Source organism: Carettochelys insculpta, chromosome 1 (assembly GCF_033958435.1).
Source record: "Carettochelys insculpta isolate YL-2023 chromosome 1, ASM3395843v1, whole genome shotgun sequence".
NCBI classification, from domain to species: domain Eukaryota; kingdom Metazoa; phylum Chordata; order Testudines; family Carettochelyidae; genus Carettochelys; species Carettochelys insculpta.
In genome coordinates, this window is record NC_134137.1 from 157152189 (window position 1) to 157170000 (window position 17812).

Genomic DNA, 17812 nt, shown 5'->3' on the forward strand with positions numbered 1-17812 from the left:
CCTCATAGGGTGGGGAGCACACATGGGCGAAGAGGTGACTCAAGGGCTGTGGTCCTCCACGGAGCAGTCACTGCACATAAATATACTGGAGCTCAGAGCAGTGTTCAACACCTGCAGACTCTTTCGAGACCATATACAAGGCAAAGTAGTCGGGATCAGTACAGACAATACCTCCACCATGTTTTATATAAATAGGCAAGGAGGAGCTCGGTCCCGTGCCTTATGTGCGAAAGCAATCCGGTTATGGAACTGGTGCATCGCCAACAATATAATCTTGAAAGCCTCGTACTTACCAGGCACTCACAATGTGAAGGCAGACCAGCTGAGCAGGCGTTTCGCACTCACGCACGAGTGGCAGATCCGTCCCGATCTGCTACGACCGATTTTTGACGCATGGGGTTTTCCTCAGATAGACCTGTTTGCCACTCAACGCAACAAGAAGTGTCCACGATTCTGCTCCAGGGCAGGACTGGGATGGGGGACGCATTCGCGATCTCCTGGAGGGGTCCCCTGCTTTACGCTTTTCCTCCCACAGTGCTGATCCACAAAGTCTTGCAGAAAGCCAGGAGGGAAGGAGCCCGAATGATCCTGATAGTCCCAACGTGGGATCGACAGCAATGGTTCCCCCTACTCCTGCGTATGTCGGACCGTCCACCGTTGCCCCTTCCGGTGGCGCTGGATCTGCTCACGCAAGCCCAGGGGTCCATAGCGCATCCGCACCGCCAAGGCCTGCGACTACAAGCGTGGTTAATCCATGGCTCAGCTCCCTAGAGATCACATGTACGGAGGAAGTGCAGCAAGTACTAGAAAGTAGCAGGAGGACTTCCACCAAGAAGACCTAGAAGCAGAAATGGACTCGCTTCACGGTATGGTGTTCTACCAAACAGCTAGCCCCCCTTTTGGTGCCTATACCTGTAATATTAGAGTATCTACTGGACCTCAAGAGAGGAGGACTCTCGCTATCCTCGTTAAAGGTCCACCTTGCCGCCATTTCGGCGTTCAGACACGAAGAGGAAGGGCACACGGTGTTCGCCCATCCCATGGTTACCAGGTTCCTCAAAGGGTTGGTAAACCTATACCCCCCTCGGAAACCGCTTCCACCTTCGTGGAACTTGGACCTGGTGCTTAATGCGCTAATGGGACCACCGTTCAAGCCTTTGGCCACGGTTTCCCTCCGCCTCCTTACGATAAAGACGACCTTCCTTCTCGCAATCACGTCAGCTCGCAGGGTGAGCGAGCTTGCGGCAGTTATGGCAACGCTACCCTGCACTGTTTTTTCCAAGGAGGCGGTAACCATACGGCTGCATCCAGCCTTTGTTCCTAAAGTTTCTTCTGAGTTTCATATTAACGAACCTATTGTTTTACCCTCGTTTTATCCAAAGTCTCATAACTCTAACAAAGAGGCGCGCCTACAACTCCTGGACGTGAGGAGGGCACTAGCCTTCTATATAGACAGGACCAAGTCCTTCCGGAAAACGGATAGACTCCTAGTCTCTCTCGCTCCCAAATCGAAAGGAGAAGGTCTCTCTTTGCAGAGAATCTCGAAGCACATCGTATCCTGCATAAAAATGTGCTACAAACTCAAAAAGACTCCTTTACTGGCCACGCCCAGGGCTCATTCCACTAGGGCGGTGGCGGCATCAACAGCCTTTTTCAAGGGCGTTGCGCTAAAAGACATTTGCAGAGCGGCGACCTGGTCATCCTATGACACCTTCGCCAAACATTACGCCCTTCACAGGGTATTCCAAGAGGATACCCGTCTCTCCACAGCGGTCCTCTCGGGGACAAGCTGCGCATGATCCCATTACCCACCTCCTATCTTGGGTTGCTGCTGGGTAGTCACCTAATGTGGAGCACCCATGGGGACACTCGAAGAAGAAAGAAAGGTTACTCACTGTAGTAACAGTGGTTCTTCTAGATGTGTCCCCGTGGGTGCTCCACTACCCGCCCATCCTCCCCGCTTCGGATCTCTGTTTAGTGTTTTGGAGGAGCATCCGAGGCGGTTGGTCAAGGAACTGGCGGGGACCGGATCGCGCACGTGGCCAGGAGCGCGCAAGTGAGCGGCGCGCACCGGCGCATGCGCGGTCCAGCAGAAACTGCTTGGAAGTTCCGATCTGCGGCGCCGGGCGAGCCCGACACCTAATGTGGAGCACCCACGGGGCACATCTCGAAGAACCACCGTTACTACGGTGAGTAACCTTTCTTTGTTGGGGTTGTGTTTAGTTCATTGAAATTTCATTTGTGGCAATATTGACATTTCATCCTCCCATTCACACAAGAGTAGTCTTTTCCAGTGCCAGGTCATCGTATGCAGATTGCACCAAGGGTCAAGTGGTCTCTTCTCAGCGTCCGAGTGCGTATCATTCTGCAGTCTCAAGGCGTAAATATACAGCTGCAGCTACTTGAAGAAGAGGAAGCAGTTACTTTCTGTAAATATGGTTCTTCAAGATGTGGTGAGATGTATATTCCGCAAACCCTGTCTTCTCTGCATCAGCCTCATTTCTGGATGTTTTGGTTCGAAGTAACTGAGAGAGGGACGGGGCACAGCTGCCTCATGTAACCGGCTGAGGAGCTACAGCCATGAAGTGTGAGCACCCCCCCAATCCATGGTTACTGCTGCGCCTGTTTCTTCCGCTTCAGTGCACGGGGTACACACCCATCTAAGTGGAATACACATCTGCATCACATCTTGAAGAACCACAGTTACATTAGGTAACTGTGTCTCCCTTTTCTGGGGTTAGGCTGGCTAAACAACTTTTGTATTGTCATAGCTTTGTGGGATTGTACATGTGCTAACAAACATCAGACTGGGGAATTCATAACTTTACATATAATGTCTCCGCATATATTTCAGCGTGCTCTTATTGAGTGGCAAGAAATTGGCTCTTAGATGATAACTCACAAGGCATATTTTATACAAAGATTATTACAATAGTCTGTAGAGTATGACTCCAGGGTAGTTTTGGTCATAGAGATCCAGGTTTAAGTCCCAATTTTGCGTGATTTGGAGCAGAAATTTGAACTTGGATGCCTGATGTTACAAGCAAGTACCCTAACCATCGAGCTGCAGGATATTCTGGGATGGTTTTTTCTCAGTCTGCCCTGTTGGAAGGGGACTGAAACCTGGGTATCAGTGGGGCTGACTGCCACCATGGGGAGTGGGGGAGGGGGACTCAGCTTACATGCTTGACGGTGGAGGGCCAAGGGCAGCCATCCCTTAGCATCTCCAGGAACGCAGTGTGGCATACCTCCCACCACCAGCCTTTAGATCTATGCGAACCAGTGGTAGCAGCTGGGAGCCCCTTTGGATCTTCGAGTCCCACTGCCATTGCCCCCCCCCTTGTCCTTCCCACCCCGATCAGCAGGCCTGCTGGGTATCATTTTTTTTCCTCATCTCTCTCTTCTGCCCCTCCCCTCAGTGAGTAATTTTCTCTCTTTCTCTGTCTCTCTCTTTTTCTGGACCAGTTGATACTTAAGTGTATATACAAAGTGATAAAACTTCAAACTCCACCCTGAAATAGCCTGGCAATGAGGGCATTTACCTGGGATGTGGTATACTTGGTTTGAAGTCCCTGCTACAGAGTGGGAAAATTAACCTGCATCTCTTACAGTGCTTAATTTGTGTCCAGGCTGAGGCCTAGCACTTCTAAGTTTGGCAGCGCATAACCCCAGCACACCTGGGCTTGCGGCATCAGTTATTAACATAAATAAAAATGACTTGAGCCCCACTTGACTTAAACCCTTGAACTCTGGGTGGAGCACAGGTCATCAATAAGTCTTTTCCACTTCACTCTGTCTCGGGGCCAAACTTTTAATTGACCCCAGGAGTATCCCAATTTCCCGCATATCCTGTATTACAAATTAAGCACTGCTCTCTTGTATACCAGGTGAATGCCTTGCCCTTTGGGTTTTTGGGTACAAGAGAGCACTACATCTTTTTCATCATCCTTTTTGTGAGTGGCACCGAAATCTCCTTGGAAATCTAACTTTAAAAAAAAATTGGCTGAATCTGTTTTCTGAATTTTTGTCATATACGTGAATAGTTTACCGTTAGCTGGAATTGCCTGTTTTCTCCAATATACTATTCAGGCAAACTTCTTTGCTCTGCCTTAGTGATATTGACCCTCAGTAGCTAAATATCTGGCAATCTATCACTTTCATTGGTCTCATCCTACCCTAGTAGTTACTGTTTTATGTCCTGAAGCACAAATTTTAATATCCCTTCCATAATTTTTCTTTTTATCTATTTAGATCATTCTGGGTGTTCATGAAATCCCTTCAAATAGCCACTCTTTTACATCTTAAATCTTGCCTCATTTGCTTCCTGTAGCAATGAGTTCCATAGTTCAATCACTCATGTGTAAAGGTTTTTTTTTTTTTAAACATTCTCATCTTTTAATTTCATTGAAAGTTCCCTTGTTTTTGCAGTAAGAGATATAGAGGATAGAAGTTCCTGAACTACCATCTCTTTGTATACCGTGGCATAGGACTAGAAGGGATCTCCTGGGTCACTGAGCCCAGCCCTCTGCTTATCACTGGCAACACCATTATATAACTATATTCATAAATTCACAAAGCTCTTTCTTAAAACCAGTGAGATTGTTTGTCCCCACAACTCCTCTTGGAGGGCTGTTCCAGAACTTTGGTCCTCTCATGGTTAAAAAACTTCTAATTCACAACCTAAATTTATTCATGGACAGTTTATTACCCATTTGTTCTTGTGCCAATGTTGTCCTTTAGCTTAAATAGCTCTTTTCCATCTCTAGTATCTACCCCCTTGTGTATTTATCCAAGTAATCATATTCATTTATCTTTCAAGTGTGAAGAAAATCAATCCAGTAATTTTTAAGTGTAGAATGCTTAAAAGTTGGAATTTTTCATACATATGGTTTAAAAATGTTTGGGTTTTGCCTAATACCAAGTCAGTTAAATCTGAGTCATTTCCAGATGTGCTGCAATTAGTCGCACTTTAAAAAAAAATCTGTGTCTGTGCATGTGTGTAGGTTTATATGTAAAACTGGATTAGAGAACTAAAGGCCTGTTCAAGTCAATAGCATCACCATGGGACTTTCAGTGAACTTTGGATCAGGCCTGAACTGAAGAATTTGCAAGTTAATGCTTCTGCTGAAACATTAGTATAGCCTGTATTGTTCAGTTTATCTTAAGAGTCCTAAATAGTTAGTAATTGCGTACAGTTAACCATGAAAATGGCACTAGAAAAAGATTGCATAGGTTCATCATAACACAATTAGCCCTGAAGGAGGTACCTTGACTCTTGGAATTCCCATACCTTTGACCACTTAATTTTATGTTAATACTAATCTTACATTTAACTAATTGCATTTTCTAAAAGTTAAACTGAGCAAGTGTGATAAACAAGAAATGTCTGAAAAGAGCTTTCTCTGTTGTGCGTCTGAACAGTCTCTTATTTTTCTGAGCCTCTTTACGATTACTGTGCATTTTGGTTACTAGCAATTCTGTGGTGCTGTGGGATTTGCCTATAGCATGATGTTCCTCAGAAAAACCTTTCCTGTCCTGCTTGGAGGTGCATAAAACCCACACCTGAGAGCACAGTTAGTGCACTGAGAGATGCTGTGCTTGTACTGCCTAGTCATAAACATAGAGTCTTGCACTAGCCTCAGTAGTTCTCCTGCTCTTCAATTTACCTCTGTGTTGTTGAGAGACATATTCTGCACACTTTGCCTTGGCCATATAAAACAGCTAGGGCCTGATTTTTTTGCTCAGTCTGACGTCTTGGAGAAGGATTTTTAGTTCTGTCTCTATGTTGGATTTGTGGGTCCTTCTGTGCAAGAATCACCACTTACCACCAGGAAGCCCACCAAAACAGATCCATGTAATCCCTGGTAATCCCTTCCTCCTAAAACTCAAGCAGTACCCAGTTAAAAAACCCTGGATGAGTGCAGGAGGAAAATGGGAAGTAAGAGTCATGAATGAGACAATTAACGGGGGCTTACATGGCAGTTCCTTAAGATTAATACAGATAGGCTGTACCTGCTAGAAGCCAGTGGATGAAAAGAGAAGTGGGTCTGCATTTTACTTTCTGGGACAATAGATGTTTGGACAGTTTGCCATTTTGTCATGCTACCCCAGAATTGCCCTGCTACTACTTTAATGTTGCTTTGCTTCAGAATTGTGGAAGAGAAAAGTAGATGCAGAGAACATGCCCCTTGGGTTATGCATCAATTCAACATAGAATGCAAGATGTTCTGGCAGGAGGGGAGGAGTATTGTACAGTGGACAGACCAAGGAATTTGATGTGAGGACTATTTGGTTTTTTTCTTGACTCCACCATTTACTGACTTTCCTCAGGCAAATATCTTGATCTCTCTGTAGTTCAATGTCTTCATCTTTAAAATGAGTATTATAAATTGTATCAGCCTCACAAGAGGCTGTAGAGCAGTGGTTCTTAACCTTTACTGCAGCCTGCACCCCTTTGGTTCTCAAAATATGTTTTTGCACCTCTTATCAAAAATAAAAAATGGAGGTGGGGGGCCTATACACTTTTAAATGCATATTAAATATATATAAAATAGTTTTGTTATTACTCACCACAGATGATAGTACGGTAGGCATACAGAAAGATGGAAGTACTACCCAGAGGTATTGCGTAGTTTTGCTATGGAAGTAACTGTAACTGACGTGCTAACAATTAGCAGCTGACCGAATTCAAAGCTGCTGCATTGCCATGTCCTCATCTGTGCATGCGTCAAGAAATACCCTGCAACGTGGCGTTACACTGTATTCTGTAGTGAAATAATCTCACTACAGTTAGCTTAAAATCTTGAAAATAATTTTTGTTGGTATATTACAGTAATCGTTAAATGTATGATGTTAATAAATACATAAGTTTGATGAAACAAATTAGTTGTACTCATGTGCCTGTGCTTAATTTGTGTTTTCAGTGTTTCAAGTTCTAAAAAAATCTGGCATGTGTTGCACTCCCAGAAAGGGCATCACACACCCCAAGGGGGGGGGCATGCACCCAGGTTAAGAACCACTGCTGTAGAGGCTTACTAGGTGGTGTTTTCCGAGAGAACTTCATCATCGGAGAGAACATCTCCTTTTTACACATTGTTTAAACAGTCTAGGTGGATTCAGTGTTTGAGTGGGGAAAAGGAAGCAGCAGTTTGAATTAATTATAGTAAAGTTAATTTTATCCTTTTCCCCTTCTTCTGCAGAGTTGGTTGATATGTGAAGAGCCAACTTGCCGACATCGAACCCGTCGCCTTCCCCTCAGCTTCTCCCAGCATGGTGCTTTATGTCAGGCCTGTAAGAAGGCTATCCTCAGACCTGAAGTAAGTACAAAAACATCACATTAAAGTGGTAGTGTACAGTTTATGACCCAAGGCTTTCCTGAAGTTGTCAAAAGTCTAAATGTGGCCTTTGAAGACAGCTGTGTTAAGAAAATGTGGTATCGTGGTATCATTAAGTGCAAACATGTTTCTTGAGGTGCGCACTGCCAGGTTTGAATGCTTTGTATCAGCTTTGTTGCTGTGGACAGGAGGTAGGGGGTTTGCCTTCCACTGCTTTCCCTGAAGCCACAGGAGAAGCTCTGGAACATTCAGAGCAGTTTCTTTCCCTGTTGCAGCTTCTCAGCAAGACCCCTGCCAGCCACTTCTGGCATCACAAGATGAAGGAGAGTAGGCTCTGGCTGCTCTGATGTCTGCTCCTAAATTTCAGGAGTCCCAGGGAGAGTAGGATAGGCGCTTGCTTGTTTCTGTTTAGCAAAGGATGGCTGTTCGTCTCTATGCAGTCATCCGGGGAACTCAGAGAGAGAGAGAGAGAAACTGTGAACCAACAACTAACTATAGCTCCTTGATTTTTTACCATCTGAGCAGTAGGATGGAAAAAATGCTACCTGCCTGTGATTTCCCAACGGACAATATGGTGCTAGGAATAGCCAGGTCGTAGCACAGTCCAGCCACTCTTATCTTCTTGACATTCACCATGCAACCCCTCAAACATCATTTGCTCCAGGAGCTGCTGAACGGAGGCCCTCTGCACACTAGGAATTCTACCTTGTGGATATTTCCTGATAGTTTTGCACTACGTGAATAGCTTAGTAGGAATTAAACAGGGTGGAGAATCTGACCAACATTATTGACTGTGGCCCCCTTGCCCGTTTAAAAATACTGAGTTCAGCCCTCCAGTTGAAAAGGTTGGACAGTACTGCCATAGAGTAAGGTAAAGTATACCTGTTACAGTACTGGTATAACCCTTGAACTCTAAAGTGAATGCAGATAATTTTTTTTACTCAAGTCATCCAGAATTGTGTTCCATCTCTTATGTTGTATAGATCTGAATTCTTTATTATGTTCACATGTAGATTTAAAAAAAAAAAGCTTAAATTTGCCATGAGCAAGTGGACAGAAAATGGTTTAACAGAACCTCTGTAGGAGGTTTGTTAGAAGAATGCTGAGAGGATAATGTCAAAAACAATAAAAGGAAATACTTCATATTAATGTGGAACTCATTGCCCCTAAAGACTGTGTCTAGACTACAGCAATCTATCAGTAAAAGTTTTTGTCAGAGGACATTTTCCAACAAAATTTCTGTCAACAGATCGTGGCCAGACAGCAAAGTAGATTGCTTTTTCAATCCACTCTGTTGACAGAGAGCAGACGGACTACCTGGCCACTCTGTCAACAGAGTGATCACCCGGAACACCATCAGACATGGTTGCATGGCCAGCAGTCCCTTCTGAGAGCCCCAGCAAGACACGCCCTAAAAGTGCTTCCTGCCCCGCCCAGATGCCCATTCTTAGCCCATGACAAGGTGTGCCTACCTCCACAAGGGACAGCACAGCTGCCAGAGCAGGGCTTCGACACGTGCTGAGAGGCACAGTACTTTCCAGCTAGCCATGGTGCCACAGCACTGCCCAGTCTGTAATGGCCCCAAACAGAGGTGCTTCTGCACCTGCTGCACCTCCTCATGGCCATCCTCTTCTTCCTCTGGGAGAGCAAGCTAGACGTCAGCTTTGAGGAACTCACCATTGCTGCCACACAGTACCACCTGACCCTGCTCTCCTGGGCGCACAGGCAGACCTGGAGGCACTGCACCACATCCAACTGGTGGGACTGGATGGTCATGGGGCAGTGGGATGACTAGCAGTGGCTCCATGGCTTCAGCATGCGGAAGGACACCCACCTGGAGCCCTGTGCCTGGCTCACCCTCCAGAGAAAGGACACTTGGCTGCAGCCGACCATCCCCGTGGAGAAGTGGGTCGTGGTTGCCTTCTGGAAGTTCACCGTCCCAGACAGCTGCCACTCCATGGAAAACCAGTTTGGTGTGGGGAAGTCCACCGTTGGGGCCTTCCTCACGGAAGTAAGGCACTCTCAGGTTGCGGTTCCTGCATGGGAAGGGAACGTATCCCGCCAAAGGGGGACCCTTGGGAAGCGGGGTTATCGGTGTGAGGGACGGGGGGAAGCCCTGTCCCTGGCACAGACCTGCTGTTGAGGGGGCAACCTCACAGGAGGGTGTCCCAGAGAGCTTGAGAGGAAGGGGACTGAAGGGGGCAGAGGACTCCCCTGGGGCCCAGGGACTCCCTCCCTCAGTCCCTGATGCCTTTGCAGGTCATACAGGCCATCATTACCATCCTTCTGAGGAGAGTCATCTGTCTGGCAGAAATGGACACAGTCATGGGCAGATTCACCAACCTAGGGTTCTTCTTCGAGTGTCCCCATGGGTGCTTCACATTAGGTGTCGGGCTCACCTGGCGCCACAGATCGGATCTTCCAAGCAGTTTCTGCCGGACTGCGCATGCACCGGTGCGTGCCGCTCCCTTGTGCACTCTTGGCCACGTGCGCGATCCAGTTCCCGCCAGTTCCACTTAACCGCCGTCGGCTGCAGACGGAATCCGACTAGGCTACGGCTAAGTTAGTGTATTCAATGGTTTTAGCTGTTTTCTTTAAAGTTTTCAAGTTCTTAGTCTATTGTTAAGTTAGCCAGTTGTTATTTTCAAAAAAAAAAAAAAAAAAAAAAAAAACAAGAAACAACAAGCGGCACGGAATTCAGTCCGGTCCGAGTAATGAGCGGAGCACCGGAGGCCAGGAGCCTAGGGCCGTTAGCCCTCCTGCCCCGGCAGGCTATCCGAGAGGGGGAAAACAGCACAGAGAAGGTGCTAAGTACCCCATTAACAACTAAAAGACTCACCAACAATGTCCTCTTCAGGATTCAAGAAATATGAGTCTTGCCGAGAGGCAATGCCAGCGTCTGATGGGCACAGTCACTGTATAAGGTGCCTTGGGGAGTCCCATGTCATGCAGAAATGCTCCTTCTGTGCAAAATTAACAGCCAGAGCAAGGAAGGACGGGGAGATGTGGCTTAAAATGCTGCTATTCGACAAGGCCCTCCAGCCAGACGTGCCGGAGCGGCTACAGCAGGAAGGACCCTCCGGGGCGCAAAAAAGGAAAGCTGCCTCCCTCACCCCATCAGCGCAAAAATGGAGGAAAGTCTCCCCAGCCCAATCCCTGCCGGCAGCAACAGCGAGTGGGACGGGAGGAGCGCACAGCTCCCAGCTGCAGCAACAGCTGATCGGCGGCGGCATGGAGAGCCACGTGGAGGCGTGTCAGCCTCCGATGATCAAACAGCCGACCCGCACCGCAGGCAGGGCAGCGGCTAAACAAGCGCCGGTACCAGCGGCACCGACCCCCAGGGAACCGGCGATGCAGAGCGCGCAGGCACACAGCCTGCAGGCACCGGAGGACACTGCCCGCGCAGCGCGGACGGGGCCGAGATCCCCTGCACGTCAGGGGGCGGAGCTACCCCCTCAAGGGAGGGGGAACGCTGCACAGAAAACGAGGCAACGCAGCCCCTCTCCAGACAGGGCTGCAGAGTTGCTTTCTCTCAGCCCTCTGCTCATGCTGTGGATTCCAACTAGAAGGCAGGGGTCCCCCCACAGCCTACCCGGAGCCCCCGTCTCAATTTTTACAACCAGCCTCGCCCTGGCTGGGACCACCCTCACCCTTCTTGGGGTTTGAGCCGCTGGAGTACTATCACAAATCGCTCTCTCCAGTGTCCCAGGTCTCTCGACGATCTCGCTCCCCCAGACACAGGGGATACGCACCAAAGGAGTGGTCCAGGTCACCTTCCCAAGAACAGTGCCCATGCTGCCATGGTCGTCCCTATCACGCGGGGCATAGACACCACTGGCATTCTACCAGGGAAAGATCCCCACAGACGGTCCCGTATCCCTGAGGGCAATCGCGAACGGGGACAGAGACTCAAGTATCTTAGGGGGAACTGGTTATGGAACCCCGAGATTTTCCCTCGCAAGCTTCCAGCGAGCGGATGTACCATCGCCAACAGGAGCCGGAAGGGTCCAGAGAGGCGTATCCTAGTGGTTCCTCGCTCTCCTCCCCGGACGAGGCTACGGCCCTGGGGGGCGTCCATCCTCCGGACGATCTCAAACAGTTTCAAGAGCTGTTTAAGAGGGTGGCCTTCACGCAAGGCATCCAGACAGCAGAAGTGCAAGAGAAACACCATAAGCTCCTCAAAAATCTGAGACCTCCGGCCTCCTCCAAAATAGCAATACCGCTTGAGGAAGCAATCTTGGAGTCCGCCACTAAGATATGGCAGAGCCCTGCGACTATTCCGCCTGTCCACAAGAGAGTGGACAAGAAATACTTCGTGCCGGCGAAGGGCATGGAGTTCCTGTTCAGCCACCCACAACCAAATTCCTTGGTGGTAGAGTCGTCGCAACAAAGATCAAAGACATCTCAATTCAAGACAGGGGGAACAGACAAAGATGCCAAGAAGCTAGAGCTGTTCGGCAGAAAAGTCTACTCCTCCTCCACACTACCGTTGCGAATGGCAAATTACGCAACGCATTTAGCGAACCATAATTTCGACAACTACACTAGGTTAACCTTCCTCATGGACTCGCTTCCAGAGGAGAAGAAACTGGTGCTCAAGGCCATCGTGCAAGAAGGCTATGCGGCCTCGAGGACGGGAGTTCAGATCACCTGGATGTTGCGGACACAGCAGCACGTTCCACAGCTACGGCAGTGGTGATGCGAAGGGAGTCCTGGCTCCAGACTTCGGGTACACCGAGGGATCTGCAGGCAAAGATCGTCGATCTTCCCTTCGACACGCAGAAGCTGTTGGCTGAATCGACTGACCCGGTCCTTCATTCCAGTAAAGATTCAAGAGCCACACTTAGGACCCTGGGGATTTACACCCCTCCATACAGAAAGAAAACGTACTACCCTCAACAAAGACGGTACCAGTACCAGCCACAGTGTCCCCAGTACCACAGGGGTTACGAGCAAGGGCGACATCAACAGCACCAGCAGTACAGAACTCCCAGGCGACGTTCCCAACAGAGCCGTGCGTCCTCGGGGCAGGGCCAAAGGCCACAAGTTTGACACACAGATCCAGGGCTGCGCCATCACTACCATCGCACAAGGTCATCCAAAGCGGCTATTCCACCATCGCCTCCGACCATTCTATGACCAGTGGCAAAGGTTCACCACAGACAAATGGGTGCTGGAGATCATAGCCACGGGGTACGCCATCCCCTTCCAGTCGCTCCCACCTCCACGACCTCCACCCAAGCCCCACCTCCAGGGGGCCTCCCACGTAGCGAGGCTCAAGCAGGAGGTAGACCATCTTATGCTCATAGGGGCAGTGGAAAGAGTGCCGGAGCAACTGCAAGGGAAAGGGTTCTACTCGAGGTACTTCCTCACGGAGAAAAAGACAGGAGGCTGGAGGCCCATCTTAGATCTTCGAGGCCTCAACCGGTACCTGCGCAAGCAACGCTTTCAGATGATCACAATCGCCTCCATCCTTACGGCACTAGACGATGGAGATTGGTTCGCAGCCCTCGACTTACAAGACGCGTATTTTCACATAACTATCCATCCAGCTCACCGACGATTCCTCCGGTTCATGGTAGGCAATGAACATTTTCAATACAAGGTCCTACCGTTTGGCCTCTCCTCGGCCCCCAGAGTCTTCACCAAGACCTTGGCAGTGGTGTCAGCCTACCTGCACAGACAGGGGGTATTTATATTCCCGTATCTGGACGACTGCCTACTCAAAGGGGCCTCGAAGGAAGAGGTACTACGCACGATATGCCTCACAGCAGGCACGTTCTCTTCGCTCGGCCTGGTTATCAATCTGGCAAAATCAAAGATAGACCCCACACAGGACATAGAGTTCATAGGGGTATGCATAAATTCTATTACAGCGAGAGTGTATCTACCAGAGACACGCTTTCGGGCCATCGGCTCCCTCGTGCAAGTCATTACCTTCAGCTCTATGGTGCCGGTTCTGACGTGCTTACAGCTGCTGGGCCACATGGCAGCGGCGACGTTCGTAGTACAGAACGCCAGGTTACACATGCGCAGCATGCAGCACTGGCTGGCGAGCGTATACAAACCGGCAGCACACACCGTTCACAGGGTGGTGTCGCCCACAACAGAGGTGCGCAAATCCCTGCAATGGTGGGTAAACCCCAAGAACTTGCTAACAGGGGTACCCTTCCACCAACCACAAATATCGGTTTTTCTTACTACAGATGCCTTCCTCATAGGGTGGGGAGCACACATGGGCGAAGAGGTGACTCAAGGGCTGTGGTCCTCCACGGAGCAGTCACTGCACATAAATATACTGGAGCTCAGAGCAGTGTTCAACGCCTGCAGACACTTTCGAGACCATATACAAGGCAGAGTAGTCGGGATCAGTACAGGCACTACCTCCACCATGTTTTATATAAATAGGCAAGGAGGAGCTCGGTCCCGTGCCTTATGTGCGAAAGCAATCCGGTTATGGAACTGGTGCATCGCCAACAATATAATCTTGAAAGCCTCGTACTTACCAGGCACTCACAATGTGAAGGCAGACCAGCTGAGCAGGCGTTTCGCACTCACGCACGAGTGGCAGATCCGTCCCGATCTGCTACGACCGATTTTTGACGCATGGGGTTTTCCTCAGATAGACCTGTTTGCCACTCAACGCAACAAGAAGTGCCCACGATTCTGCTCCAGGGCAGGACTGGGACGGGGGTCCCTGGGGGACGCATTCGCGATCTCCTGGAGGGGCCCCCTGCTTTACGCTTTTCCTCCCACAGTGCTGATCCACAAAGTCTTGCAGAAAGCCAGGAGGGAAGGAGCCCGAATGATCCTGATAGTCCCAACGTGGGATCGGCAGCAATGGTTCCCCCTACTCCTGTGCATGTGGGACCGTCCACCGATGCCCCTTCCGGTGGCGCCGGATCTGCTTACGCAAGCCCAGGGGTCCATAGCGCATCCGCACCGCCAAGGCCTGCGACTACAAGCGTGGTTAATCCATGGCTCAGTTCCTTAGAGAGCACATGTACGGAGGAGGTGCAGCAAGTCCTAGAAAGTAGCAGGAGGACTTCCACCAAGAAGACCTACAAGCAGAAGTGGACTCGCTTCACGGCATGGTGTTCTACGAAACAGCTAGCCCCCCTTTCGGTGCCTATACCTGTAATATTAGAGTATCTACTGGACCTCAAGAGAGGAGGACTCTCGCTATCCTCGTTAAAGGTCCACCTTGCCGCCATTTCGGCGTTCAGACACGAAGAGGAAGGGCACACGGTGTTCGCCCATCCCATGGTTACCGGGTTCCTCAAAGGGTTGGTAAACCTATACCCCCCTCGGAAACTGCTTCCACCTTCGTGGAACTTGGACCTGGTGCTTAATGCGCTAATGGGACCACCGTTCGAGCCTTTGGCCACGGTTTCCCTCCGCCTCCTTACGAGAAAGACGACCTTTCTTCTCGCAATCACGTCAGCTCGCAGGGTGAGCGAGCTTGCGGCAGTTATGGCAATGCCACCCTGCACTGTTTTTTCCAAGGAGGCGGTAACCATACGGCTGCATCCAGCCTGTGTTCCTAAAATTTCTTCTGAGTTTCATATTAACGAACCTATCGTTTTACCCTCGTTTTATCCAAAGCCTCATAACTCTAACAAAGAGGCGCGCCTACACCTCCTGGACGTGAGGAGGGCACTAGCCTTCTATATAGACAGGACCAAGTCCTTCCGGAAAACGGATAGACTCCTAGTCTCTATCGCTCCCAAATCGAAAGGAGAAGGTCTCTCTTTGCAGAGAATCTGGAAACACATCGTATCCTGCATAAAAATGTGCTACAAACTCAAAAAGACTCTTTTATTGGCCACGCCCAGGGCTCATTCCACTAGGGCGGTGGCGGCATCAACAGCCTTTTTCAAGGGCGTTGCGCTAAAAGACATTTGCAGAGCGGCGACCTGGTCATCCTATGACACCTTCGCCAAACATTACGCCCTTCACAGGGTATTCCAAGAGGATACCCGTCTCTCGACAGCGGTCCTCTCGGGGACAAGCTGCACATAATCCGATTACCCACCTCCTATCTTGGGTTACTGCTGGGTAGTCACCTAATGTGGAGCACCCACCGGGACACTTGAAGAAGAAAGAAAGGTTACTCACCGTAGTAACGGTGGTTCTTCGAGATGTGTCCCCGTGGGTGCTCCACTACCCGCACATCCTCCCCGCTTTGGATCTCTGTTTAGTGTTTTGCAGGAGTATCCGAGGCGGTTGGTCAAGGAACTGGCGGGGACCGGATCGCGCACGTGGCCAGGAGCACGCAAGGGAGTGGCGCGCACCAGCGCATGCGCGGTCCAGCAGAAACTGCTTGGAGGATCCGATCTGCGGCGCTGGGCGAGCCCAACACCTAATGTGGAGCACCCACGGGGACACATCTTGAAGAACCACCGTTACTACGGTGAGTAACCTTTCTTTCTCGAACTGCTTCAGGGTTGTTTGACAGAACCCAACATCCCGTTCTGTGCTGTGGATCTCAGCACAGTCAAGTATATCAATAGAAAGGGGTACTGCTCCGTGGTGCTGTAGGCCTGTTCGATCTCGGCTGTGTGGACACTTCATACATGTTTACATCAGGTGGTTAGGCCAGGCACATGGCTCCCGGGTGTTCCGCAACTCCAGCCTGTGCCGGAAAATGGAAGCAAGCACATTCATCCCCCGCCGTGAGCTGGCGGTTGGGGATGTGCACATGCCACTGTGCATCATGAGGGACATGGCCTACCCCCTCATCCTGTGTTTCATGAGGCCTTACGCTGGTCAGCTGGACTCAAGACAGGAATTCTTCAGTGCCCGGCTTAAGTCATCCTGGATTCAGACAGAACATGCCTTCGGCCGCCTCAAGGCATGCTTCCAGTAACTGCCCACCTGCCTGGATGTGAGGGAGCACATCTTTCCGCAAGTTGTGGCTGCATGCGGTGCTTTTCATGATATCATGGAAGTGAAGGAGGAGGTCTTCCTCCAAAGGTAGGAGGCAGATGCCAGCCCTTGGGTATGAGCAGCCAAGTGCAGGTCAAATCCATCAGGCCCATTGGAATTGGATGCAGATCTGGGAGGCCCTGAAGGAGAGCTTTTCCCACAGTCCCTAATATTCCTCCCTGAGCCCATAGCCCTATTGCATTCACACCGCAACCTCTCGTTCCTCCCCAGCACCTACCCAATAAAGAGAGAGACAGGTGTGGTGAGCAGCTAGCTATTTTACTGGAACAAGGAGAAACGTGCAAACGAAACCATGTAATACTAAACTGTTTACAAGAAAGTGAAGTGCAAACATGTTTGAACTATTTACATGGGGGAGGTTTGGGACAGAAGGTGGAGGGCATCAGAAATTGAGTGGGGTCTTGGGATGGGGTGGAGGACATCAGTTCATAGGGGAGGTGGGGGACCATGAACGTGAGGGCGAGCAGGACTCCAAGCAGCATCAGCCTTGGGATCCCCTGTCGCCGAGCGTTTGGAGCCCCTGTTGGGGCTGGGTTGGGACCGAGAGCAGGGGGAGGTACGAAGGTGGTGGGACTGTTGAGGGGTCTGAGTCATTAGGGGGAGCTCGCTGCGTTCTGCACAGGAGCGGTGCTGCTTCTTGCCTTCAGGCACGCCCGCGGGCTGGGACCTTCACTCTTCGGTGTATTGGGGTCAGGGGATTGTTAGACTGTCGCCCTTGTGGCTAGCCTGCTTCCCCCCGCCCCCCACACACACACAAGGCCTGGGACTCATGAGGCTGCCAGCAGGCTGGTGCCCGCGCCCAGGAGCTGCTTGCTTGAGTCCAGGTGGCATACACTACCTTGCACATGGTTCCACACACCAGGACTGCAGCGCGAGGTCCCACCAGAGCCGGCCAGGTGATGCTCACAGCACACCCCCTCTGCGCCCACCTCCCACCGCCTGGGGTGTGTGACGTGTGGGCTATTTACAAGAGGGACCCTTGCCCAGTTCTGAGGATGCCCTGGAGGTGGCCTGGCTGGTGGGGACTGACTCCAGCATGATGACCAGTGTGCTGCTGCTCTCCTCTGAGGCCATGTCCACTTCTGGTGGGGATTGGGGCTCTGAGTGATGCTGCTCCTTCCAGGGGCTCTGGCTGCAGGGGCTGGGGCCTCTAGGGCTATGTCGAGGGGGCACGTGGATGGTGATGTGTGTCCTCTCCCCCCAGGATGTCATCCAGCTCCTTGTAGCAAGGGCAGGCGGCAGTTCTTGCCCCACAGCGTTGGGGCGCGTCCCAGGCCTGGGCATAGCCCTGCCAGTTCTTTTACCCAGACCTGCTCCATGCTGTGGGTGGAGTGGCCCTGTTCCCCCAGGGCATTGACCATCCAGGCATAGGCAAGGGCATCACAGCAGTTGTCCTTGGGGTTGAGGATGGTCTCCTCCTTGCAAACCTCCAGCCCGGTCCAGGAGGGGGCCTACCACTTGGTGCCCCAGGGTGGCTCCTGGGACCCCTCCAGCTGGTCCCTGAAGGGCTCTAGGGGTCTTGGGTGCCT

The 17812-nt window shown here is 50.6% G+C and overlaps 1 protein-coding gene across 2 annotated transcripts in view; it reads left to right on the top strand.

Annotated features, from left to right (window-relative positions):
* POLA1 (DNA polymerase alpha 1, catalytic subunit) overlaps positions 1 to 17812 on the top strand; it is a 373413-nt gene that overhangs the window by 246966 nt on the left and 108635 nt on the right. For both annotated transcript variants that reach the window (XM_074983379.1, XM_074983380.1), the window contains one exon: positions 7200 to 7316. In XM_074983379.1, coding sequence (XP_074839480.1) covers positions 7200 to 7316 — 117 coding nt within the window. The remainder of the gene's footprint in view (positions 1 to 7199; positions 7317 to 17812) is intronic.